This window comes from Scardinius erythrophthalmus (genome assembly GCF_964197995.2).
Source record: "Scardinius erythrophthalmus genome assembly, chromosome: 15".
In the NCBI taxonomy this organism is placed as follows: domain Eukaryota; kingdom Metazoa; phylum Chordata; class Actinopteri; order Cypriniformes; family Leuciscidae; genus Scardinius; species Scardinius erythrophthalmus.
In genome coordinates this window covers 21983728-22010895 of record NC_138235.1, presented here as the reverse complement: position 1 = coordinate 22010895, position 27168 = coordinate 21983728, and the positions used below count along the sequence as shown (strand labels likewise).

Here is a 27168-nt window from a genome sequence, read left to right as displayed (position 1 = left end):
CAAAATAAAACATTAACCTACTTGAAAATCTTTTTTTTTTTTTTTTTTTAAAGAGAGCACGGCTTTCAAGCATAAAATGGCCCTATCTTTCTTTTTTTCTTCTTTTTTCACAAAGCACTTGTTGCATTCAGATCAGTGGGCAGACATATTTGAAACCCATACATACATAATCTATTTTCTTCTGTTCAACGTGGCAACTAAAACCTGTGGCAATCCCTAAATCAGAGATTTTCAAACCTTTTGAAGGACTACCGAATATGATGCTACATACCTATATTTTCACATAGCCTACCTATAAAGACCCATTTGTACCATGTGAGAAAATAATAAGAATATTATAAAGATATGTTGTTTCCCAAATTAAATAACTTGTTTTTTTTTCATGTTAATGAACTGAAGCAAAAACAAACAAAAAAATCCTAGCCTATTTAAATACTACCTGGAAAAGATGATGTATCATGTTAAATTGACAGTATGTTTTTATTGTTTTTCATGTTACATGCTATTAGATTTTTTTTTTAAAGTCAATTCAAATCTTTTCGTATATATTTTTACAGAGAATAGATGAGATGAACAATATTTCAATAAAAAATTTTTTTTTACAAATCAATATGCAATTTTGGTTTTGATTACTTGGTATCAAGGACTGTCAAATGTATGAAATAAACACCGACAGTAGAATGAAAAATAAAACAGTAGCCTAAATAAAGGGAAAAAGTTAAATGTGTTGAAAATGTTGTGTTAAACATAATCAATATATCTGACAGACCAGTCATTTGTTAAAAAATATCCTTCACATTTCTGCAGAGCCCCTAGTATAGGCTACTCTTGCAGTCCATTGGCCCTAAACTGTTTATTCCCACACAACGTGAGAACTTCAGAGATTTTAATCTAGCTTTTCCAACTGAACCAATTTTCTTCATCAACTCTTGAATGAACCGGTCCTTTTGGAAATGGCATGCTTCGGGTCTGTCACATTGCTGTATGGTAGTTGTAGTCTTTTAAGCAAACGTCCAGATACACCTACACACAGGAAAAAACTACATCCCCCAGGCATAAGTCACATCGCCCCTCCCACTTTCCTCAGCTCGCCTCCACTCCCACTTTCTGTTGGTCCGCGGGGAAGTCGCAAGATGGCCGACGTCGCATGAAAGTATGTTCCTCTCCTCAACATGAAGTCGTGAGTGAGACAGAGAGCGAGGGAGCTTACGTCGGGCTTTTGTTTTTGTTTTATTTTAGTTGTTTTACTTTATTTTCCCCTTAGTTATTCATCTCATTCCGAATCGCAGCAGCCCCCGATTTGCCTCGACTAGTTGACGCGTCAATCACGCCGGGATCTGAGCTAACTGGCTAAGTGCGCGAGCTAGTTTGTTAGCCACAAACTGTAGCTCTTATTAACTGTTAACCAGTACAGGACATACTGTATCCACTACCAGCTAGAGTTAGTTTTAATTACCTAACGGGCATGTTCGATGGCAACGGCGTAGTTGTTGTTTAGTTTTGCAGCTAGATGTGTGACAAATAGGATTATATTTTGATGTTACCAACATTGTCGACATCACAACTGTAGCGTGCGCGCCGTTATTCTCTCCATCGTTACGTTGTAGACCGTGCAACATTATAATTGATCAAAATAGAGACTTTGGCGGGATTATAATATTGACACCGTAAGGAATGGACACAGATTGCACTTACACGACCAAATGTAATAAATAGCCACGCGTATCTGGAATTTTACAGGGGGTCGGTTGACAGTTGCATTTGTCGGATGATTTACCAGACATTTCAGGTCTTTAGTTATCCAACTATAACCGGCCAGATCTAGTTCTGAGCACATAACCAAGAAATCAACTTCTTAACAAGGTTCATCCATCTCACGCGCATAGACAGACACAATATGGGAGTTCAAGGCTTTCAGGAGTATTTGGAGAAACGCTGCCCTGGGGCGGCAGTTCCAGTAGATCTTCTCAAGCTCGCCCGAACGGCAGGCCGTCAGCCCCCACACCATCATCACCACCACCACCACCACCATCCCCATCATCCAAGCTCGCTGCCTCCGCCTCCCCCGCCAGCACGCATTCTGGTCGACGCAGACTCTGGCCTTCAGCGGCTCTACGGGGGCTACCAGACCGACTGGGTTTGTGGAGGCGAGTGGAATGCAATGCTCGGCTATCTGGCGGCGCTCTCCCAGGCCTGTCTGTACCAAGGCGGACTGGAGCTGGTGGTGGTTTTTAACGGCACGCTTGGGAAGGATCGATGGCCAGAGTGGGCGCGGCGGGCACAGGGGCAGCGGCAGACGGCCCAGCTCATCGTCAACCATGTCGGAAGCAAGGCCACGCCCCCTCCGCGGGCCTGGTTCCTGCCCCCGGCCTGCCTGAGCCACTGTGTCCGCCTCGCCATGTTCCGATTCCGCGTGCGGGTGAGTGGCCTGATGCCCTCCTCGAGAGGAACTGTGGCTTGTGTTGTCTTTCTATGAATTGTCTTCCTTCCTTGCTTTTACATATGCAGCGTGCTGCAAATGCTTTGTCAATTTCAGTTATTTGTGTCATTGAACAAATGTTTCAAAAGCAAGGTCAGAATTATTCATTAATATTAGTTAAACTACTTTTGAAGGTGCACTCGTGCAAAGGTTGCTTATAATACAGTAGGGCTGTCACTAACAATTGTTTTGGTAATCAAGTAATCGGACGATTATTTTGGCGAATAATCAAGTAATCGGATATTTTTGTGGTAATAAAAATAGACCCAAGCAAACAATTGCCTTTAAAATGACTTAAAATACATGTATTATAACAATGAGGCAATAATATTTGTGATCATATGGTTTTATAGAGCAACACTCTTACAATACATAGGCCTAATACATTATACATAATAAAAACAATCATGTAGCCTAATGTTTTATAACGAATGTCTGCAGAGGGGGCCAGCGGTCTAGTGTTGTTACACTTTACAGCAGATGAAGTCCTTGTTAATATTGGGCAAACGACTTTTAAATATCTTAAATATTTGGCGATTATATTTTTTTATGATTGAAACGCTACAGCCACTGTAATTTCTTGAACATGAATATGTGGACATGCAAACTCAGAGTGAGGGTTTAAACTTTTTATTTTGAAATTGCAATGAACAGTTTGCATATTTAGAAAGATATTGATGTATTCTCCTGTGTTGGCCTTAACGCTGGGCGATATGGCCAAAAATTCATACCTCTGTATTTTTTGGTTGAATGGCGGTATACGGTGTAGCCTATATTTTCTTCTTTTTTTTTTACTTGGATTTAAATGAAAATCTGTATTTATTTTTTCATTTTTTTTTAATTTCACATCCTGCCCAATGTTTTCCTACAAGCAATGTTCATATTGAATACTAAGAAAACAAATATAGTGAATGTAACCATGTGGCTCTGGTATATTATTTGCAAAAAATGGTTAAAATCAAATTAGATTCTAACTTTTTTAAATTCACTACACTAAAAATAAATGCAATCAAAAGCCAAGACTTAGGCTACTGCTATCATATAAATACACTTACTTGTTGGTTTAAAATTCTACATTTGGCACATTTATTGTTCAACAACAAATATTTTAGCAATATGTGTTTTAATCAGAATTATTGCACTCCCATTCTATTGCGCTCGTTTGTCATGCATGCACACGGCGGAGCTCGTTCACGGTAATCTGTGAAGTTTAGGGGAGATCACAGAAAGAAACTTTTGAATAAAAAATAACAATAATTCATTTGTTACTGTACAAAATCGTTTTAGTTGTTATTTTCTTGATAGTGCAAGTAATGTTTATTTAATCTGAAAAATGTCAACATTAAGTAAAACTGGAATATGAATTTATATTAAAACAGATAACAGTGAAGACTTTGCCACCTCATTTCAGAACACCACTGCACACGACTGGATCACAGGACTAGCCAAATACTACTAGCTTTATTTTAATAACCCTTGGACACTTTTGCTTGCAGAATAACTTAATCATGGCTCATTTTCTATCTAATATGTGTTAGTGTTGTCACTATACTGGAATTTTTAACTTCGACACTGTACCTTGAAAAATATATATTCATATACAAAAATATATTCAATACAATTTTTTATATTCAATACAATTATCAAAAGCATATAATTCACTTTTGTCCTGAGTCAAAATATTTTCTTATCAAATGAATCTATCTGAGATAGCCTAGCTTGATAGCTCTGAGTGGGATTATATAGCCTAATAATAATAACTTTATTATTTTTATTACCTCTAAGACAGAAATATATTACTATTGTAATACAACTACACTGTAAAATAAAAAATGAATATTTCATAAGCATTATTTTACTTAACAGTAGTAAAATGTCAATACTTATGACTTTAATTCTTTCAAATAACCCCTCAAGCTTTTATTTTTGTGACTGTGACAATAGATTTATAAACGCTTCTCATTACAACTCTGTGTCAAATGCTGTAATCATCTGTTCACAGAAGTGTTGGAAATAATGTGAATATGAAAATACTGGTGCATGTTAAACTCACAGGCAGAGATGGAGTTAGCTGCATTTACTGTGAACCAAACCACTCAAGTGTAAGATCACAGCGATGCCCTTCACTTTGAAACACGCAACGGACTGTATACTTAATTAAAAGACACTGCGAAGCGAGAAAGCTCAGCTGGTACCATTGTATCGATACTGGAGAAAATGAGAATTGAAAGTTTCAAATATTGAGAATCAATATGTATTGTAAAATCTATACTTTTGACAACACTAAGGCCGTCTGTCCACCAAAGCGTTTTTTCATGTGGCTGGCGTATTTTTTCAATTGTTTTCAATGGGAGCGTAACGAGGCGCTGAGTGTTTTTTCACGCTGAGCGCCCGGCCTTTTGTACAGGTTGCTGAGAGTTGAAGAATGTTCAACTTTGGGTAAAACGCAGCGTTCATCACTCACTTTTTACCCAACTGTTCAATCACAGTGGAGGAGAGTCGGGAGTCGGGACTAATACCACACCGTCCAACCGCCACATTCTTCTTGTACAACGTCAACAGATGAGATGACAACAACAAGCATAATAACAGAACAAAATAATTTAAAACAAGAGCCAGAGAAAATGCGTTACATTGCATTGACATTTTAATATAGAATCAACACAGAAACAAAATATGTGTGAAATGAGATGCTAGTAACACTTTCGCGGCTATTACGTATCATTTTACATTTATGCATTTGGCAGACGCTTTTATCCAAAGCGACTTGCATTGCATTTCAAGGTACGCATTTACATTCTTATCAGTTCTTGCTTTCCCTGGGAATCGAACCCATGACCTTGGCGTTGCAAGCACCAACGCTCTACTGTTTGAGCTACAGGAAAGTCATCATAACAAGCAAAGTGTCGCAACTGGAAAAAATGCCAAAACACTCTCAAGCACCCATAGCTAGGCGTTTTCACCTGGCTAAAAACACTTTGGTGGACACACGGCCTAATGTGTTAGTACAATTCCAAGTCAAAATTCCATAAACAAAAAGTAACTGGTCACAGTGTGGTTTGATCAGAAGTTCAGAGCAATGGGAGCTTGTTACATGGTCTTCTTCCACCCTGCTTGTGTTGTAGGTGGTGCAGACCCTGGAGGACCACCATCAGGAGGTGCTATCCCTGTACAGAGACTATGGTTTTCAGGGTCTGATTGCACAGGACTCAGAGTTTGCGCTATGCAACGTTCCAGCCTATTTCAGCTCCCACGCTCTCAAGCTCTCCTGGAATGGCAAGAATCTGACCACTCACCAGTACCTGCTATCAGAAGCGGCTCGCCAGCTCGGCCTCAAGACCCAGCACCTGCCAATCTTTGCTGCTCTTCTTGGTAAGGAACACTGCTGTTTTGTTGTGTCCTGGCATGTGACTTTATTTTTTAATAACATTGTTTAGTTCTAAATGCGGGTCTTCATCAAAATCAGGTAACCACATTCTGCCAGATGAAGACTTGGCTGCCTTTCATTGGAGTCTTCTAGGCCCAGAACACCCTCTTGCCTCCCTCAAGGTGCTTATGCAATGTGTCATTTCACATATTTTTTTATATTTTTAATCTTCTGTAATTGTAATTGATAATATAGACTTATGCATCCTTGAGCATCAGATTTATCACTATAACCCATTCTTTTAATTTCTTCCCTTTGTTCAGGTAAGGGCTCATCAGTTAGTCCTCCCTCCATGTGAGGTTGTTATCAAGGCTGTATCTGAGTATGTGGCATCTATCAAAGATCTTGGGAATTTAGATTCGGTGGCCAAGGATGTTTTCAAGCAGTCACAGGTGAAGCATGGCTGTGTTAACATTTGCATTTTCATGTACTACTTTTGTACACTTTTACTGTACTGTTGTTGTCATCTTAAAAGCTCATCCTAACATGGAGACTTCCCATTTTCTAACCTCTAGTCACGTACAGAAGACAAATTTGAGAGGTTTAAGAAGGCAGTGGAGTATTTTTCAGCGGCCAGTAAACCAAGACCTCTCTCCATGGGACCTTCTCCTTACCTCTGTAGGTAGAATGTGGTGTTTGAAGACCATTCACTGTACATGCACAACCTTTTAAAAGTTTGGGGTCAGTACAGGTCAACATGGATACATTAAATTGAACAAAAGTGACAGTAATTTTGATACATGCTCTTTTGAACATTCTCTTTATCAGAGATTCAAGATAAAAATTTGCTTTTCACAAATATTAAGCAGCACACCTTTTTTCAACATAAATAATAACAAGAAATGTGTATTGAGCAGCAAATAAGCATTTTAGAATATAATGTAGCCTAATGGCTAATGGCTGCTGAAAATATATTCAAATAGAAAAGTTGTTTTAAGTTTATAATAATATTTCACAATATTGCTTTTTTTACTTGGTGAGCAAAAGAGACTTCTTTTAAAAAGAATATTACAGACCTCAAACTTTTGAACTATAGTATATGTTTAGTTTCCACTGTTTAGCTTTCAGCAGCCTTAAGATAAGCTCTGACATCATGTTATACTCATACAATGTTAATTAGGTTTCTCTTGACTCTTCTCTCAGTTCCAGGCTTTGGGCCTAATCAATTTGGCGGACCTCCCGGCCACATGGGGGCGATGCAGCCTCTAAAAGCTCAGGTAATTATTTACTGTACAGCAACATAACATAAAGAGTCTTTAATGTCGTGGTTTGCGCCATTGCTGTCAAAGAAACTAAAATCCGACACGTTTGTAAACTTGTTTTCCGCCATAATAAAAGCTCACGGGTTTATCTCTTGCATGTAAAGAAATTAGGACAAAACTAATTATGAAAGTGTCATTTTTCAGTGCATTTATTTTTTTATTAAAATTTTTGTTATACAGTATATGGCTATTACTGCCATAGGAATATTATTTTTATTAGTAATAGAAGTATTATTAGTAGTAGTATTATGCAGTGTTATGTAGACACTATATCACAACTAAAAGGAGGTTTTGAGTCCCCTTTAAAGTTCAGGTACAAGTCAATGCACAGACTTTTTCTTATTTCAATTTGGGTTAGAGCTCTTCATTTTGAACTCTCAAAGTGCACCAGATTTATGCCCCCGAACAGATTCACAAAATCCTGTGGGAAACACTTCAGATGTTTAGTGCTTCAAATCACATTTATTTTCCAGAAACAGATTTCAGCCCGTCACTTTTTGCTGTTCTCCACAGTTTGGCCCACCCCAGGTGTCAGGTGTTAAGGTGCCTTATCCAGGTGGGCTCTACGGACCCAGCCCTGTAACTGGTCCAGCCCTTTTATGCCAGAACCCAACTCAGCCTCTGCAGGACTGTAATGATTCACTAGTTGGGAAAATGGGCTTTGCTGATTGGTCTGCTCCATATGATTCCTCTCAAGATGGCAACCGACAGCCCAATCATCACACTGCTGCTCCCACAGGCCCCTCCCCCTCATCGTCGTCGTCTTCAGATGGGGAGGAGCATAATGACACCAGCACTAAGTGAGTCCACTTTGTACGGAATCTGTTCATTGTGTTGTACCTGTTTAACTAGCAATCTGGTATTCAGAGCAAAATAAATATTCATTTTCTGTCATAGTCATTTGGCTGACAAGTCCACAAGATGGGAAGATCCCAGTGGACGGGGCGGCAGTGGCTCTGGGGACGGCCACCATGGTAACGGTAGTGGGCCGTCCATTCCATCATTGCTGTCCATGCCAACACGGACTCACATGGACATCACAACTCCACCCCTTCCACAGGTCAGTGCCGAGGTGCTGAGAGTGGCGGAGCACAGACACAGGAGAGGACTCATGTATCCACAGATCTACCACATCTTGACCAAGGTACCGCAGTCACACAGCATGTGCTCACAAATAAATGCCATTCTGGGAGAGTTTCTGCCTTAATATATTTCACTGCTGGATATGCAACGGCACAGCCAAAAAAACTTTTTATTTGTACAGTTTTCCTTCACTGAACTTGCAGAGGGGTTACTGAATTAACAGTGACTCATTTTATTTAGTTTTTCCTTTATGTCAAGTCTAACTAAAATGAAACTTCCTTGTGCACCTCAATTCAATATCATTACTGATGTTTATATGACAACATGTTTATATGTACTTAAAAAATTAATAATAAAACTGCAGTATATTCATTTAAAAAAGTTTAAATAGTACTTTTATAATAGTAGACTAAAAACTGTTTACATTTATGATGGAAAATGCCCTGAAATATACAAAATACCTATGAAAGCTCTAACACTCTTCTCTCTCTGTCCCTTACTCTCCATTTCTTTTCTGTCGCCTCCCAGGGGGAAATGAAGATGCCAGTGTGTATAGAGGATGAGTGCAACCCTGACCTGCCACCTGCTTCTCTACTTTTCCGTTCTGCCCGCCAGTATGGCTACGGGGTGCTGTTCAGCTTGGCTGAGACCCAACGGAGGCTGGAGAGACTGGCTATGCGCAAGCGTAGTCCCATTGACGGTGAGAGGGAGGGTGGGCATAAACCTTGTGTAGATGAGACTGTAGAATAGCATTCATGTTGTAAGTGAATGCCAATACCAAAAAATCAATACAGCAGAAAATTATGCGTTATTTAACACAATATTTAGGTTAAGTATTAATAAAAAAGTATCTTAATTATTTGTTAAATAATTTAAATATTGCTTCATGTTTTAAAGATTAATAATAATAATAATTATTATTACTTATTATTATGTATTTAAATAGTAATAAGAAAATTTCCCGATAAGAAAATTTGGCCAGTATCTTAAAGCTGATAAATAATGGATTATTTTCTTCAGCTGAGACACTTGAGATGTGCACTGTTCACCATGATGGTTTTAAATTGCTTGAAATATGATTAAAATCACTTTGAAAAGGAAAATACAGTTAAGTGCAACATGTGTAGCGCAGGTCTTTCATATAGGCTACATGAAATTATCATGAAAACACTACTGTAATAGAATGTCGTGAATTCTTTGTACACCCATGGTTTAGCCGGTTACGGGATAAACGCATCCAGAAGTTACACCTTCATGACTATAAGTTCACTTGTGCATTCGCAGCCTTTTGTTTTGTGCAAGTGCAAGTTTTAATATGTTTATTTTGCATATATATTTATATGATTTATCTCATATAGGATGCATCTGGTTAAGAATTAACCTGCTAGCAAAGCGCTCTAGTTTACTAGCGATCATCTTTAGCTTCAGTGCATGCAGCTCAAACAGCAATGCACAACATTAATAACTATGATTGGGACTGTCATATTACATAACATTATAAAGAGAACACTATTGCAATAAAAAGTTGTGAATTCTTTGGGTTTAGTTCCCGTACAGAGCGTTGTTACGAGAAGCTATGTAGATTAAACGTAATTTGCGTCATTTTGTGCAGTTATAAGTTGTAATATTATGTTTATGTTGCATAAATATCTGATTCATTTCATATAGGTTTCGTTGAGTTAATTAACCCGCTAACAAAGCACATCAGCTTACAGGTGTTTATTCAGCTTTTCATTATTCAGTATTGAACATCCCTAAAAATGCAAATATTTGTACATGTCTGACCAGAGAATTAGCTCTTGTTCTGTGTTGCTTTTAATAATGCAGATATTTTGGCCTACTATGTCTCAACTAACTGAGAGGAAGACATCGTCAGAAGATCAAAATCAATCTTCTTGTTTCTGTTTGATTCTACAGTGCCCCCGGTGATTGTAAAGGAGTGGTGTGCCAGTAAAGCTAAATCTGCCCTGACCCCAGAGCTCGTTCCAGCCCTGTGTTTCCGCGAGTGGACATGTCCCAACCTGAGGCGGTTGTGGCTGGGCAGAGCCTCAGAGGACCGTAGCCGTCGTACGCGAGCCTTTCTAGCCTGCATGCGCTCTGACTGCCCTGCCCTGCTCAACCCGACCTGTGTGCCATCTCACCTGCTGCTCATGTGCTGCGTGCTCAGGTATATTTGTGAGATGTTTCTCAGTGGACATTGATATGGTTCTTACTCCACACTGACTGGATTAGTAGGTCAGCACTGAATCTGAGTAGCTCTGGGTGTTTTGAACAGTAAAGTGTGTTTACAGGTATATGATGCAGTGGCCGGGGGGTCGCATTCTTCAGCGCCATGAGCTTGATGCCTTTTTGGCTCAAGCTGTGTCCAACCAGCTCTATGAGCCTGACCAACTTCAGGAACTCAAGGCAAGTCATGTCTCATTAACGGTCTGTTGTCATACAGTAACCACCTATTATTTGGGCAAAAACCGCAGGATCTTTTAAAGCTTTACAAGTGCTTCTCGTTACAATTTTAGGAAGATGGTTGCATTCCCAAATGCATGTTATAAGCGACACAAATAAATCTGCCAGAAAATATATTCTTTTAATAGAAAAGCTCTGATTGAGGATTTAATATCTTGACATTTGGCAACCGCAAGCATCAAGGCTCATATTAGGGGCATGTTAAAAACGGTCTGTAATATTTTGTCTCCTTTTTATTTCGACAAAAACGACAAGATTTTGGTAAAGTTTTTATTTTTTTTAACTACATTTTAGTCTCGTCTTTTTTCATCAACGTTATTCCATGTTGCTATTGTCACAGTTATCGTTTAATGACGTTGTTGTCTCGTCATCTTGTCTTAGTCATGGAAAAAAAGGGTGTCAACCAACATTTTTCGTCATAGATTTCGTTAAAGAAATTAACACTAGTGTAGAGCAGCATTTACTGCAAACCGAGCCATTCTGAGACATTGCCGTGTTTCAGACTGAAACACCCAGCCGAGGCCATATATTTATTTAAACTGCTGCCTCTGCAATCTGATCATTTTATTTGCCAAGTCAGATTGTGATTTCAGTTTTATTTTGATTAAAGTCCATGTTGCAGGTTAACCACCACTGTCGATTAATGGGTACATAAATCACTCAAGATATGTATATCATTTTTAAAATGTCATAAAAATGGTCTTAAAGACCAGGGCCCGTATTCATAAAGAATCTTAATGCAAAGAGTAGCTTCTAGTGACAAAATTCTAAGAAAATTCTTAGAAATGTGGGCGTTTACTCTTAAATTTAAAGAAAAAATCCTAGTAAAGAAAAAAGTAATTCAGAAAGCATCTTAACCCTTAAAAGAGGTCTTAAGGTCAAAATTGTTAGGAGCACGGACGAGGACTTTTAAGAGGCTTAAGAGTTTCTTTAGCAGAGGAGAAAATGGCAGAAAGACGAAGAAGGAGAAGAAATGTGTTGCAGACAATGGATGACAGTGAGTTAATAAGACGCTTTAAATTAGATCATGCAGGGATCATGTTTGTGACAGATCTTTTTAGAGACACGCTAATATCTCCAACACAGCGCAGAAATGCCATAGCGCCCGAAAATGAAAGTAATCACTACATTACGATATTTGGCAACTGGGAAAATTCCATGTTTGATACATTAAAACCAACATTCAAACCACCATTTAAATAGACATGCCAACAATCAGTGTAATTAGAAAGAGTGGAACAATTTTTATCATTCTAAGCCAAGCAAATACCTTATAGGAAATCAACAGCATGGTTAATAAAATAAGGATTTATATATAATGTGTGTGTGTGAGAACGGTCAAATAGGTAAAATTACGCATGTAATTTCAAAGTGAAGGCTTAGAATAGACCCTATACTTAAAATCACTTCTTTCCCCTTCTTGGACAACCAACCAATAACAGTCTTTAAAAGATTGTGTCATACATAGCAACGGGGTCAACCCCGCCTTCTTACTAAGATAAAAGTTTTTGTCTTTTCCTTACTCAGAGTTGCTCTCAGATCAGTCCCGAATTGCTCTTAAGCTAAGACTCCTACGTAAAAGTTTTTAAGCTAAATTAAGAGTTTTCTGAGAGGATTCTTAGAATCTTTATGAATACGGGCCCAGTTTTTTACGTTTTTGGTATTAACGGTTTTTTTTTACGCAATTCGGTGATGACGTCACGTTGGGGAGAAGTGGAGGAAAGCTAGCCTCAGCCTAGTATTATGGCTCGTTCAAGTCATCTCGTATAGATCGTATTTACGAGTTAAACGCACTTGAACGCCACCACAATGTCGTAAATACTTAATAATTAAATGCATGGTCCGAGGAGAATGTGATGAGAGTTGGTGAAGTGTCCTGGTGAGTTCATTTAGCAACGCAGAAATGAGCACTGGAGCTATTCTACCATAGACTGTAAAAAATAGTCTACGAGCAACAGTGCACTAACGGCACTTTTTTTTACTGTCATTGAATAGCACCGAGTGAAAAATCAACGTTTTCTTTTCACTGCTAGTAGCAGTGATCATGACGTTAGTTCAGATAAGTACCGCTAACCTTTGTCATAGTGTTGTAGACGTAGTACTGGTAAACATTGTCTTTGTCATCTACTGTAGAAATAGAAGGCATCATGCTAGCTATATGGGCGTTTCTTAGCGTTTATCTCTTCCTCCAGTGAAAATGTTGTTGCAAACGTAGCCGCCGCGTGTCTGTCGCTGTGTTTGGCAGGTGCTTGTGTGGGCGCCTGCGGTGCCGTCCCTTGGAAACTGCGTTAGAAAGCTTGTGCTGTAGGGAAGTGAGTGCGTTTTGGTCGCTGGTCGAGGAGCTCACCCCGCAACCAGATGTGACGTGCCTCACTCAGCATCCAGTTTTTACACTCAGCACAAACACAGTAGTTCACCATTGTCAATCTACCTACTATATATTTCTATATATTTATCTATCTAGCTGCTAGCTATCTATGCTAACGTTATGCTATCTGCCTGTCTGCCTATCTCTCTCTATACTAGCCTATCTATCTATCTATCTATATCTGTCTGTCTGTCTGTCTATCTATGTCTATGTATTTATCTATTTATCTATAATCTGCGCTATCTGAATACTCTCGTCTCGTCTACTAAGTTACTCGTCTCTCTAGTCACTCTCAATGCTCTCAAGGCGGGCTAGCCGGGCTTTATTAAATTCTCTCCCCAACGTGACGTAATGCAATGCATTGTGGTGGAAAGGAGAATTGCAAGCCGCTGTAAGATAGTACCTACTTTTTCGTATTATATTCCGTTTTGTGATACCCAACAACATAAAATACAATGAATAACAGTTTAAATGTTTATTACCAACAAGTAAATGCACAAATTAGAGCCCGACCGATATGGATTTTTGGGCGCCGATGCCGATACCGATAAAAAAAGGCCAGATACCGATATATCGGCCGATATTATTTGTGTGTATATTATAATACAGTAGCAATATTATTTATGTGTATTATAGTACAGTAAGTTTGGACAAACTTTCCAATTGGTGTGTACAAACTTTTGATGGGTTCTGTATATATAATACACAGTATAAACATAATAAATATATAAACGTTTTGCAATGATAACTCAAATGTGGTGATTAAACACTTGTGTGACAAAGAATGGAGGCAGGGTGAATGATAGAATGAGAATTTGAGCTGTAACCAAACTAGTTTGCATTGCATTTTATATTATATTATATTCTATATACTCTTCTATTTTTAATCTTAATTTCTCTAATATCTACCAGTGGAGGAAGAACTCAGATCTTTTTAGTAAAGTAAAATGAATAATATCATAATGAAAACGTTTATAATTACATATGTATAGTGGTTTTATACTATTTTAAATAAGTAGTAAGCAAAATGTACTAAACGTGAAACTAGGCTATAGGGCTGGACCCGAATATTTGTTCGGTGGGTTGGTATTCGATTTGAAAATTTGACATTGGAATATATATATATTTTTTTTTTCACATCTGGGATCCCCCGCGAAACGGTTCTCATTCGCGCTTGAATAAGGCCGGCGACACACTGACTGCTGGCATGGCCGTTTTTATTTCGGCTCCCATGTTAACAGGTTGGAGTTTGCACACTGCCTGCGTGAGATACGCGTCTCTCAGGCGCGGCTCGAGCCACGCGGAAAACGCGTGCATGCCAGAAACAGAACCGACGGGCAAGTCTTCTCTGCAAGAGCGCAGAACAGCGAAGTTTGTATGGACGGAGTGCATGTCTGAGCTTGTGTTTTGGATTAAGCTGTGTTGCTTTGACATTGTGGAAAATAGAATAATAGAAACAAAATGTATTAGCCTTTTTACCCGTTATTATCAATCTAAATTAATCTCGTTTTTTAATTTAACTTAATTTCGTTTTTCTTTATTTCAATTTCGTTTAATTTCTTTATTTAAATTTCGTTTTTCTTTATTTAAATTTCGTGTTTCTTTATTTAAATTTCGTTTAATTTCTTTATTTAAATTTCGTTTAATTTCTTTTATTTAAATTTCATTTAATTTCTTTATTTAAATTTCATTTAATTTCTTTATTTAAATTTCGTTTTTCTTTATTTAAATTTCATTTAATTTCTTTATTTAAATTTCGTTTTTATTTATTTAAATCTACCCTTTACTGTGTCAGTAATTTTGTAAGTCAGAAAAATATTAGACTACCTTAAAAGTATTGCTTAATTTAACAGACCTGTGTGTGTGTGTGCGTTTTATATCACTAACAGTGTCCGTTCTCGGACGCGTTCTCTGCCCGCATGAGGTGCGCCTCGTCCCGCTCGCCGCTGTTCTGTAGTTTACTAAAAGTGTATTAATTCTGAACGTGTCACGTCTCTATCTGGCTACTTTTAATGCAAAATGGCCCTATATAAAGTGTTATAATTACATTAATTATTGGAATATTGCTTGATGTTGTAACGTAGCAGAATGAGCTTTAACACTGTTAACGGCTGTTATTTTTTTACCAGTTCTTTGTAACAGCTTTTAGGTGCTTTATTGGCAGCGCCATCCTTACATAAATCACTGAACGCTGCATTTTTTTAAATATTAATTTATCGGCCTTATAAATGCCGATACCGATAGTTAGGAAAATGCCTAATATCGGCCGATAATATCGGCCCGCCGATATATCGGTCGGGCTCTAGCACAAATGCACAAATTCGATGAAAAAAAAAACCTGCAACACGGCCTTTAACCAAAAATTTACTTTGCTTTATTACTTGTGCAGATGTATTTAATTTCAATTCTTTTATTTATTCTATGAATGTGAAAATATGCTCAAAATTATAGATTTTATGTTGGGATGTTCAATAATAAGACTTAACCAGCATTATTGATATGATTGATTAAATGCTTATAAATGTCATTTTCTTCAGAGAACAGTTCAAAATATATGTTTTGTTTTGTTTAAAGTGCATCTCAAGCATCTGCCATTCTTGACTTTGAATCATGTTTCTAATGAAATATTTACTTTTTGTTGTGTGAAATTGTTAAAAGTAGATGGATAGAGAGATGTGGTTTGAGACTAAAGCACATTTGCATGTGTTTTCATGTTCTTATATAACCCAGATTACAGTAAAAACAGTGGGAGGAAGGATTGAATTGAACACTGCACACAACATACCTCTTGAACTCTTTATCTTTGTATCTTCCATGCTTTATTAAATGTTTGTTCACAACAATTTTGACAGGTTTTTTCTTTTTTTTTTGTCTTGAGGCAACACTTGTTGTAAATAAGGATTCAATAGCTCAGCTCAACTTCAATAGCTGTATGTCACATAAAGCAAAGCGTAGCATTTCTTTAAAATAGATGCTGTCTTTCAACTGTCAGGCTGTCAATATTCTGTTTTGAAAGACCTCTGTGAAATCTGAAATGACACGCTACTGTGACATTTACCAGGCTGATGCCAAGCATGCCGCCAGATCATATTTCTTTTCTTTGACACTGATACCAGGTGGAGAAGGTGGATAACCGTGGGGTGCAGCTGGCCTCTCTGTTCATGAGCGGAGTGGACACTGCTCTGTTCGTGAATGATGTATGTGGACAGCCCCTGCCATGGGACCACTGCTGCCCTTGGGGCTTTTTTGATGGGAAGTTGTTCCAGAGCAAGCTAGCTAAAGCCACCAGAGACAGAGCCTCCTTACTTGATATGTGTGAAGGCCAGGTAAAAAACATAAATGTGCAGGTGCAGTTGTTTAATATTTCACAATTTATCAGGGTTTTTTAATGTTTTTGACACCTTGTCCCTGCAGGAGGAACTGGTTTCAAGGGTGGAGAAGATGCGCCAGGCCATTCTGGAAGGCATCAACCTGTCCCGGCCGCCGCCTCCACCTCCACCACTGCCACCCCCTGCATTCCTCCCCCCTTCCATGGTGCCCCCTTTTTACCCCATGCATCCTCTTTATCCTCCTCGCCCATTGGGCTCCATGCCTCCTCCTCCTCACCATCACCACCAGCACCGTCCCAGGGCCTTCCCAGGTTAGACATTCCTCTTATTTAGCACATTTACTACATTTTCTTTACTGCCCTTTGGGTGTCACTTAGTAATTGTCTGTAATTCTTTTAGGAATCCAGTCTATACCTCCACAGGGTGGCAAGCTGGAAATAGCTGGCATGGTTGTTGGTCAGTGGGCTGGGAACAAGCCAATCCGTGGCAGAGGGGGGTTCAATATGCAGGTGGTGTCAGTCGGAGGGAAAGGGTGAGTCCATTCTGTGTCATAAAATAGGGGCCATTTGGCTGATTATTTATGGCGGTATGACAAAGCCTCACAAAAAATAACTTGTTTTTGAGGACTTCTTTCTCCCTGTTGCTCTTGATTTTTATTAACTCTCACTTGCACCATCTACTGGTAAGGACTAATAGCAGCAGGTGGAATCTCTGACTGCATATGTATTTCCTAGGGTTGTAACGGATCAGATAGCACTCGAACACCGAATTGATTCCTCTTTCGCGTTTCTTTGTGCTTGAACGGACACATAAGACAAATTGTAGAAACCACATGAAGACGTATATTTTAAATATTTACCAAGCACTATGATTGAAGGCCAGTGTCATTTATTAGTTTTAGCCATAAATTATAGCCATTCAACATTACAGTATGAAAGTTATCCATTTTAAAACATTTAATAGGCTTTAAAAAAAAAAACTTAAAACAATATTCACATAAACCCATTGTAATAAATGTCACATTTAGCTGTTGTTTGAATATATCAGGGCTCAACGCTAAGTTCAGATTTTTACTTGCTCTGCCAAAATGCACAAAGTTATTGTTTTCATTGTTTTTGACCCATGTAACCTTGGAAACATTGCTTTGAGATATTCAGGTAGGTTTAACAGGTAGGAAATATATAGAAATTGAAGTCAGTCATCAAACACTGCACAGTCTTCACTGCAAAAATGATAAATTAAATATAGAATCCTTATTAAAGCTACTAAAGTTATTCACTCAAAAGCAGTGAGTAATTTTCTTCCTTTTATTCTTATCCTTATTTATTCTTTGATTAACAATAATAACAGACAGCAGCAGGTTTATTAGGCTGCTGTCATTTCAATACCTGATGCACGACATGGATCTGACACACATCCGATTTTCTCAAAACTCATGTTCTTTTAACACTTTTAGACTCATTTAACTCATTTAAGACTGCTTACTAGGATACTCGACAAAACAGGCATTTTGACAATTTTGTGTTTTTGTCCATTCAAGTGTGGAAGAGAACTCAATGCGGCACTGGCCCGCTGTCTGAATTGGCATTCTGTACATGCGTTTCAGGTGTTTAGGCGTGGTCCCAATTGACATTTCGTTACATTGACTTCCATTCAAACGTATGCGAATGTGTCGGACCGAAAAACGAATGCGCATGCGAAAAGTTTGGCATTTCACTGTGTTCCAAAGTTCAAGTTTGTGAATGCATGTGTGACCAGTAGAAGATCGATACATCACTGCGTGACCTCTTGGCTGTATTAAAAGAACAATATTTTTTGCAGTAAAGTCAAGTAGATTGTATATTTTTTACATTTTGAGTGTATTACTATTTGACGCTACAGTGTCCGAAGAAATTTTTCATGCTCAAAGTCTAGAATGACCGTGGCTTTAGTTCACAGAGAGCTGCTTCACATGAATAATGTCATCATATACTCTAGCGCAGCCAAAGGATGACAAAAAGAAATGGATGCTGCGTTAATTGCGTTAAATAATTTTAGTGGGTTAAATGAAGAAAATTTTATCGCAACATTAACATGTTAATTTTGACAGCCCTAATTTATAATTGAATTAATGTTAAATAAATATGAATAAAAATGTGCAATGTTTACATTTGTAATATAAGCACAAACATCATTTGTGACCCGTGCTGGCAAAATGAGTTGCAATGAGCATATTTTCAAAAATTAGTTATTTTCACATTCTGTACTAAAAAAACTTTCAAAATGAAACTTTCAAGATTCGTTTTGACCTTGGGCCCTATTTTAACAATCGAAGCGCATGATCTAAATGCATTGGCTATTTAAACAATGTGGTGCAGGACGTGAAAATGATAACTGAAAATGACGCAATGATGTGTTTTTTGCTGGTTTCAGCCCGACGCAGTTATCATTTTCACGTCCTGTGTTGGTTAAATAGCAAATGCATTTGCGCCCATCTGTTGGCCCATGGGTGTGCTGGTCTGAAAATGAGATGTGTAGGGATTCAGACATGCCCTAAGTGCACTGGCGCCGTGCGCTTTAGACCATGCTCTTAAAGTAGCACTTAAAATAGATCTTATGTTTTTTTCTCATGTACATTTGATTTTTCAGTGCTTGATTTTACTTTACTATACAGTATTAGCAGGCATATTGGTTATTAGCATTAAAAATCTGCCAAAATATTGTTGCATTCCTAACACACATGTATATAAAACATCTGTTATTTTTCTTATTTCCCAGAAGGGGTAAAGAATTGTCAGTAAAAGCAAGGGGAGGAAAGAAAGTGACAACCAACAGAACACAGGTCAGTTCGACATATATATTTTGCACTATAAACGCACAATATTTATATTGACATTGGTTAGCGATGAGGTTGAGTTTGATTTGCTTCCTTTCCCAATGTTTCTCGTAGACTTTGTCCTCCTCACCTCCCTCCTCCAGCCCCCCAAAGCTCACTGAGGACGTTAAATCGGTGGGACGGCCCATGGAGGGAACGGGGACTCCTTCACAGCAGCTGAACGGCAGCTCTTCAGGAAGCGCCACTGGTCAAGCCCTTGACCTGCCACCACTGGCCCAGCCAATCCAGTGTGCCTTAGCCAGCAGAGACAACCAGTCAGAAGATGGGGTGGAGGTAGAGGCCCCTTGTTGCCTTGACGACTGCCCATCAGATGGTGCACTACAGAAAGAGGAGTAATTACATCCCAAAATGTAATAAGAATGAGAGAGTGAGAGGGAATGATTTAAGGTCGACTGCCTTTTCCTTGCAAAATTGAATATTTAGGGCACAGTAGCCACTTTGTGTTGTCATGGTATAATTTATGATGCTGCACATGCTGGAAACGACAGATGGACAGTGTCAGGATTGCGGTCTATGTGTCACCTTAAGAGTCGGGTCTGGTTTAAAACTGAGCACGTTTAAATCACAACCCTCGATTGCACATCGCCCTGAATCTTCAGATTCTGGACCTCATCCTTTCCACTGGCCCATCATTGTTGTAGCATAGTGAAAAGCTCTCGAGTGTTTTTATTTTGACACAGTTTTCTTTTCAGACCTTAGTACATTAAATGATTGCCTAAAATGGCTACGAAAAGCCCCGTAATGCCCAAAGTATATTTGATAATTGACCTACTCGAAACACTTGCACGTGTCAAGTTGCACAGCAGCTCCAGCTGTTTTAAACTTTCCACCACACAACAAAGAATTACACTATTTGTTCTACACGTGGCTGTATCTGCAGTGTACCACATAGGCGAGGATTCAAAGTCAACACTGCCCTGAATACAGTAGACGAGTGGAAACCGTCGGAGAACGCGGGTTGTATTTGTATGTCACAGTGTGCATTCACACACACATGGTAGTCCCTTTGTTTTGTTTTGTATATTATCTTTTAAAAAAGTGATTTGCATGTGGAGAAGTTGCAATTGTCTTCAGCACGGGGGCCACGGGCGGCCCGAGAAGTCCAGACTCAGAGAGACATGTTTGAGTAAGGCTGAGCAAGAGGAAGGGAAAGAGTTGTACAGGTTACACTCAGCATCACACAGCTAGCCCAACTCTGTTGCTTTATCTCACATGTAGACAATCTTCTTTTTAGGCCCACACCCCCCTGAAGATTCACAGAATAGTTCTAAATGAGATCTTTAAAGCACCTTACGGCCGAAAATATACATATGCAAATTCCTCCCCTCCATTGATTGTATTCTAACGTAGAGCACTTAAAAAAGAAAAAAAAGCACTTGTTATTTAGGATAGTACTATGCTATATAGTAGGCTTGGGCGGTATTCGAATTTTGATACCGTCAAACCCCCTCCCAATTTTACCGGGGTATACGGTATTACCGTGACTAATTAAAAATGATGACATAATGGGCTCAGACGGCGTCACCAAACTGTTGGTTTGTGCCTACACAGTTCAGAAACTGAATGCCAGATCGGGCAAAAAAAAAAAAAAAAAAATCAAGCCGTGCACGTTGTGTCTGAGTCCGGTCGACGGCATTAACTGTTATTATGAGCCCGAGCCCACCATTATTCAACATAATACTGTGTGCGTGCAACAAGCAAGAAGTGCCTTTGTAATCCGGTGACGCGTGTCCATTTGATTTTTAATAAAACTTTTCTGTAAAGGTGGAAGTTGACGATCGCCATCTCTGTAGTGAGCGCGCATATAGAGAGAAATGCACATCATTGATTAATCAGACTATATTTCTTTTCGTTTTGAATTGTTTCGTTTAAAGAAATTGACGATCACCATCTCCATAGTGAACGATAGAGAGAAATGCACATCATGGATTACAGAGAGTAGGCTAGTCTATTTCTTTTCGGTTTGTATGGTTTCGTTTGCTGAAATTGATGATCACATCTCCGTATGAACGCGCCTAGAGAGAAATGCACATCATGGATTAAATAATCAGAGTGGCCTTTGTCTTTTCGTTTTGAGAAATTGACGATCGCCATCTCTGTGAACGCCATAGAGAGAAATGCACATCATGGATTAATCAGAGAGTAGGCTACCCTATATTTCTTTTCGTTTTGAATTGTTTTGTTTAAAGAAATTGACGATCGCCATCTCCAAGTTTCGGTTAAAGTGACCGCGGCATGCCATCGCCCATCATGTCATGATTATATTAAATATATAGGCAATTGGTTGATGAAAAATTTATTAAAATTAAGATAGAATTTATACAAAACGAAATTCGTTTTAAAGAGGCCTTTTACAAAACGAAATTTATTGAAGTGGTCAAATCGTCTGACTCCCGATGCATCCCATCTTATTTGTGCTGTTCACTTTTCATAATCAAGAAAGATGGAAAAAATAACATTATAATATTTTAACCAATACGAAACAATGCGCTTATTTAATGAACGCGAGAACAAAATGCATCCTGGCAGCAGTGAGTGGGTGGTAGTTTCGGAGATGCGACATTAGGTTAGAGGTGTTTACATATCTCGCGGTCACCTTTTTATGGAACAATTTACAAATTGCCTCATCAGTATTTACCGCCTCTCCCTTCTCATTCGGTTGGAACCAGAAATATTGCCAAACTGCAACCACACATAAGCATTTTTTAGGCAATAAATAAATTATATATATTATAGGCTTTAGGCTATATAAGTGCCGGTAATGACGGTATTGAAACTGATACCGGTGCTATTTTAAGATCCCGCGGTATCCGATATTACCGTAATACCGCCCAACCCTACTATATAGAGACAGTAATTTGGTTAACTTCCTTTTAATGAGCAGCAGACCTGAAGTCATTCCTTTCAACAGTTTAACTGTCCAAATAAACGTTTTACCTTGCGTGTTGTTTACCAGTATGACGTACAAATCAACACCAACCCATTTGAATGTGAGAACGGAGTGCATCGTAATCTGCACTTTGTTTTAAAACCGAAAACACACTGGGTTGTCCTCGAACCAGGATAAAGAAAAATCGAGGCCTCTGCCAGAATTAGGGATGTGTTCGGATTGAACCGTGATACTGTTTGACATCCCAGCCGCTTGTATATAGACCCAAATGTACATGATCCTGTTACGCTATGACGTGATTTACGGGAGTGATTTTATCAGTGGTCGAGAATGCACACAGTCCCTCAGAGAAACCTGAAGACCTGCCATTTGACATCTCTCAACTTCACACCGTTCTGGGTTTTAGCAGCTCTTTTCATTCTCTCGTTGTTCACGTCTCCCCTGTGCCTTGTGCATGTGTACCATGTGGATGCTTTTTTGTACATGTGCATTCTCCCACCATCGCTAAAATCATTGCAATTTTGTTCCTCTGCAAAGTAATTATTGAACGAACCTTAGGATCATCTTTTATTGTGACAGTCATTTAAAAAACAAAAACAAATCAGAGTCTGTGGTTCTCCAGACCGTTTCATGATCTGTCTGTCTCGTCTTGTTTTTGTGACAGTCCTATGAACTCATGCACTTCTGTGTTCAAGACAGTACTTCTATTGAGGCAAATGGGCTTTTAAGTCAAAGCCGAACGAAACACCCTAAAGATTAAAGCCGCACTTGCCATTATATTGACCATTTTGCATCAGATGGTTAGGAAATTAATTTTACTTACGTGTTAATGTTTTAAATCCATTTTAAAAAACAAAATACTTGTTTTGTACCAATAATTTGTTGGACGTAATGAATGAGAATTTAAATGTAATAATTAACTAATACACTTGAGAGAGGCTATTGCATTTAATTATCATAGTTTAAAATCTGTACAATTGACAATGTCAAGATTACATCACTGCTTTCTATTGAAGTTATAAGATGCACCTTATTTTGTTAAGAAGTTAATATTATATTTAGTGCCACTAAAAGTATATCGAAAGCTCTAAGTCAGATTATGGAAGACACCCATTATAGTTATGCGACTATGTATATTCTGCAAATTCCCAGACAGATCAGCCCATCAGAAATATTACAATTACCTGAAGCATGCATTATGAATGCAGTTTGCTATGGACAAAATGAGTAAAAAAGAAAAAAAAAATTTGACGGTGATATATCGGTGTCAGAATATGTGACAATACTGGACATACCGGACAGACTAAACCAAGAAGAATCTTGACCGTAGTATTTGTGAACGGATACGCTACACGGTCATGTGCGCTAGAGCATTTAAACCTCAACCTTAGGTTGTCACGTTTTATTACGAGTTAAGTACAGTAGTGCTAGTTTTCAAGAAAGGATCTCCAGCATGTTAGTGCATATGAACATGCAAACACACCCGTTAATGGAATTTTGGTTTCCTCCGAATAACTGTAGATCCTTTAAAAAAAAAAAATCAGTCCTTTTTCATCTGTGATTAACAGCCGTCTCAGTTAGTTGGGTTTTTTCTCAGTGTGTTTGTCATAGAGTATCAGTAACTCCTTCACATTTAGTTTTAAGTATAATCTAAGAAAGGAACAGCATAAACCGAAATATACAGACACACCAAATAAAGATATAATCTCTCTCTCTTTCACACACACACACACACACACAATACCTTTATTATACCTGTAGAGAAACATCAGCTAGTATAAAGGAGAAGAAAAATAGTCAAACTTTTAATGTATTGTCCAGAGTGTTCATTTCACTAATACTAATTTGGATACTTAAATTTGCAGTTTCAGATGCTTGGTTCCAAAGTTATCCTCTCCAAAGCTTCTCTTCTCTGTTCTAGATTGCTGCTTAAACTCTCAATCATACATTTATAGAGATTCACGTGAGTAAAATCTAGACTAAGAAATATCTAGTTGATAATATTTGATGCCCTGGAAATCAGTGAGGTCGCTCTGGCCGTTGCTGTTAGAATGGCACTGTCCAGATGTTGGTCCTGATAAAACTGATTTTCAGCACTCAAATCTGGTCACAAATGCAGATCCCCATGTGTTTTCTCCTCTTCTTTTTTTCTTCACAGTTTTGGGCCGTATACACTTTTTAAAATGTTCTCCCTCTTAATTCTTGTCTCTGTTGATTTTTATTCTTGCCTTTGTTTCCCCTGCAGTCTTCATACTAACAGTGAGAGATTTTAACTTTTATAATTAGTCTAATAATCTGTCTGTAAGTAATCTTAGACGAGAGTTGGTAACATTTTCAACAGTGAACTGAGAAATTTAACCTTACCATTTTTGGTTTCTTTCAGTTGTGAAATTGTGTTTTTCTTACTTAAAAAAAAAAATTATTATTACAACAGCTACTCCTTTGACCGTTGCTACATTTAGTATTAAAATTTGCTTAGCGGAGATAACTAGATATTTTTCAAGTGTAATGATTGCAATTTTCCTCACCTCTATTTTGTATAATATCGTTTCAAACCACTTCACCATCATGATGTAATTGTCACTTACGTAAATAACCCATTACTTTGTTTTAAGTAAGTCTCTTTAAAATTGTTACATGTAAAAGCTGAATTATTTTGAGTGAATCTAATTTTGCTTCCTTGCACACAAAGCAGACTAATATACATCTGTGCAACATTAATTTTCAACCAAAGTAAATTTCTGGAAACTACTTTTCCAGTATATAGTCTTGATTCTCTTTCTGGATCCTGTATATATGATTATACAGCTACGTGTTTTCAGTAATTGAGATATTAGAGTACGTAAAGGGTCCGTAATCCGATTCTAAATGAAGAAAAATGTGATGTTTACATCTTTTTGGTGAAAAGTGGCTAAATCTTGTATCGTCCAGTTTCATTGCTAAAATAAAGATTTCTTTTTTCCTCTCAAGTGGAGCTTAGCGATTAACCCTAGAACACTTCAGCTCCCATGCACATGTGTTGTCCCTCTGAAAAATGTAGTTTCAATGTAGTCATGGATAGGTTAAGTGTGAACGCATACTGTAACCATGCACACATGTGTGCACACACACACACACACAGCTATTTTGGTAAAGAGTTTTGCCTGTGCATTCCTGTAGATTTGTGTCTGGACCTCAGATCTGACTCTTGCTTTATAATTGTTTCCCCTGTATCCTGGCTCTGTAGCCCTTCACTCCACAGGACCACTGGTGTGGTCAGGTTTCAATCCTAGTCTGATAACAGCAATGTGTTGTGTACAGTGGCCCGCTGACATCCTACATTTTCTAGAAGTATGTAGTAGCCTCTATATCTTGTCCCCATTGCTTTATAGCATGTGCCCCCAAGACTCAACGTCAACTCAAGACATCCATTTGTAGGCAACACATTCTGTCGTCTGTTCTTGGAAAACTGATCCGCTCATCAACACAATCGCATTGATGCATGCATCAAGATCTCCAAAAGCTCCAAAAAACTTGTGAAGTGAAGGGTAAAGTTCATTATTATTATTGCTGTTATGGTTATGATCGTTATTAACAATTTCTTATTTTTAGTATAAAGAAAGCACCTGATTGTTTTGGAAAGAAACTTTTCTTTTTAATTTGTCTTGCTGTTGTGGTCTGATTTCACAATGGATTGGGGAGAAAGCCAAAAGGCTCAAAGAAAGAGAGAGAGAGAGAGAAAGTCAAAGTTGGCAGTCATGTTTGTATGGTTGGGAAATGACTTACAGTGCTGAAATAAAATTTATTCTTTTAGTAAAAAGGAGTTTGGGTTTTCATTTGCCTTTTTTTTTTTTTTTTTTAATGAAAGTTAACACTCGTACCAGATTAAAGTGGTTAACATTGGTTAATTAGGTATCATGTTTCTACAGCATTTATTATGCACTACAGTTCTGCTGTTTGGGGAAATAAAGATTAAAATTTTTAAAGCAGCATAACTCTTCAACATAATAAGAAATGTTTCTTGAGCACCAAATCAGCACGATTTCTGAAGGATCGTGTGACACTGAAGACTGGAGTAATGATGCTAATGTCACTGTTTTTATCAAGTGCATTTGCATTATTGTTAAGTGTTACTTATAAAATTTCTAAATGTATAACTAAAAAGTATTGAAATGAATAAAATTAGAATTTATCTCCAAGATTGTGCAATATTAGGACATTACCGCATGAAATCAATGAATTATTGCAATCTGAAGGCTATTTTTTTCCAGTGCTATAATTTTCTAAGACGTAAAATTAGTGCTATAGTGCATGGAGAACACATTCCTTAGAAATGTAGCAATATTTTTGCTATAAATCTTTTGACCTTATTAAATGTATTATTGGATTTGTAGAAATATTAGCTTATGTTCCTTTTCTACTACACATCTTGTAATGTCATGACCTGGAGCACAATAAAATAACAGCATAACTCGACAATAATCTTTTAAAGTTTAGCTTGAGAAAGTCCCATTTGTTAACATTTAAACACTGATAGAATTTTTAAAATGTAGGCTACTTTTAACTTGACTAAATCACCATTTCAAAATGGAAGAGCAACCTTCCTCGTGAAATGGTAACAAATAGCATTTTCTCTCGTGCAAGTTGTGACATTTGACAACCATTAGTTGTTAATTGCTCACTTTGTAGTCCATTAAATGACCTAATGGTGAACTGAGAGGACGGCGGATCGGATCACATCACTCAAGGGGCAGGTCACCTCAGGGGTAGATCTGCGCGCCTGCAGCTAGTGAGTCTCACTCTGCTCTTCTGCTGATGTAAGATGGCGGTATCATGTACAGTCGCGATCTCAGGTGAGCGAAACACCACGTTCCTTCTTTAAATTGTCATTGCCGCAGTCACTGCGAACACGGGCGCAGCAATTTACAATCTGTCTTACATTTGCATGGACACATTTCCAGTTTAGCATGCAATTTATTGATTATCAAACCGGGGGCACTAGTGAGGCAACCG

The 27168-nt window shown here is 38.1% G+C and overlaps 1 protein-coding gene across 2 annotated transcripts; it reads left to right on the top strand.

The window, feature by feature from the left end:
* Positions 1-469: 469 nt before the first annotated feature.
* fam120c (family with sequence similarity 120 member C) lies at positions 470-25970 on the top strand. Of its 2 annotated transcripts, XR_014031736.1 has the most exons (17): positions 470-2419; positions 5605-5851; positions 5946-6028; positions 6170-6298; positions 6422-6524; positions 7050-7123; positions 7682-7968; positions 8066-8312; positions 8780-8951; positions 10169-10418; positions 10543-10657; positions 16199-16408; positions 16497-16722; positions 16811-16943; positions 19169-19232; positions 19341-20692; positions 22135-25970. XR_014031736.1 is itself a non-coding variant. In XM_081387669.1 (16 exons), exons 1-16 carry the CDS (start codon positions 1898-1900, stop codon positions 19620-19622), a joined length of 3144 nt encoding a protein of 1047 aa, XP_081243795.1. In that variant the 5' UTR covers positions 470-1897; the 3' UTR covers positions 19623-22682. The 2 variants fall into 2 exon arrangements, 1 of the variants encoding a protein (XP_081243795.1); XM_081387669.1 differs by having other exon boundaries at positions 19341-22682.
* The last annotated feature ends 1198 nt before the right edge of the window (positions 25971-27168 follow it).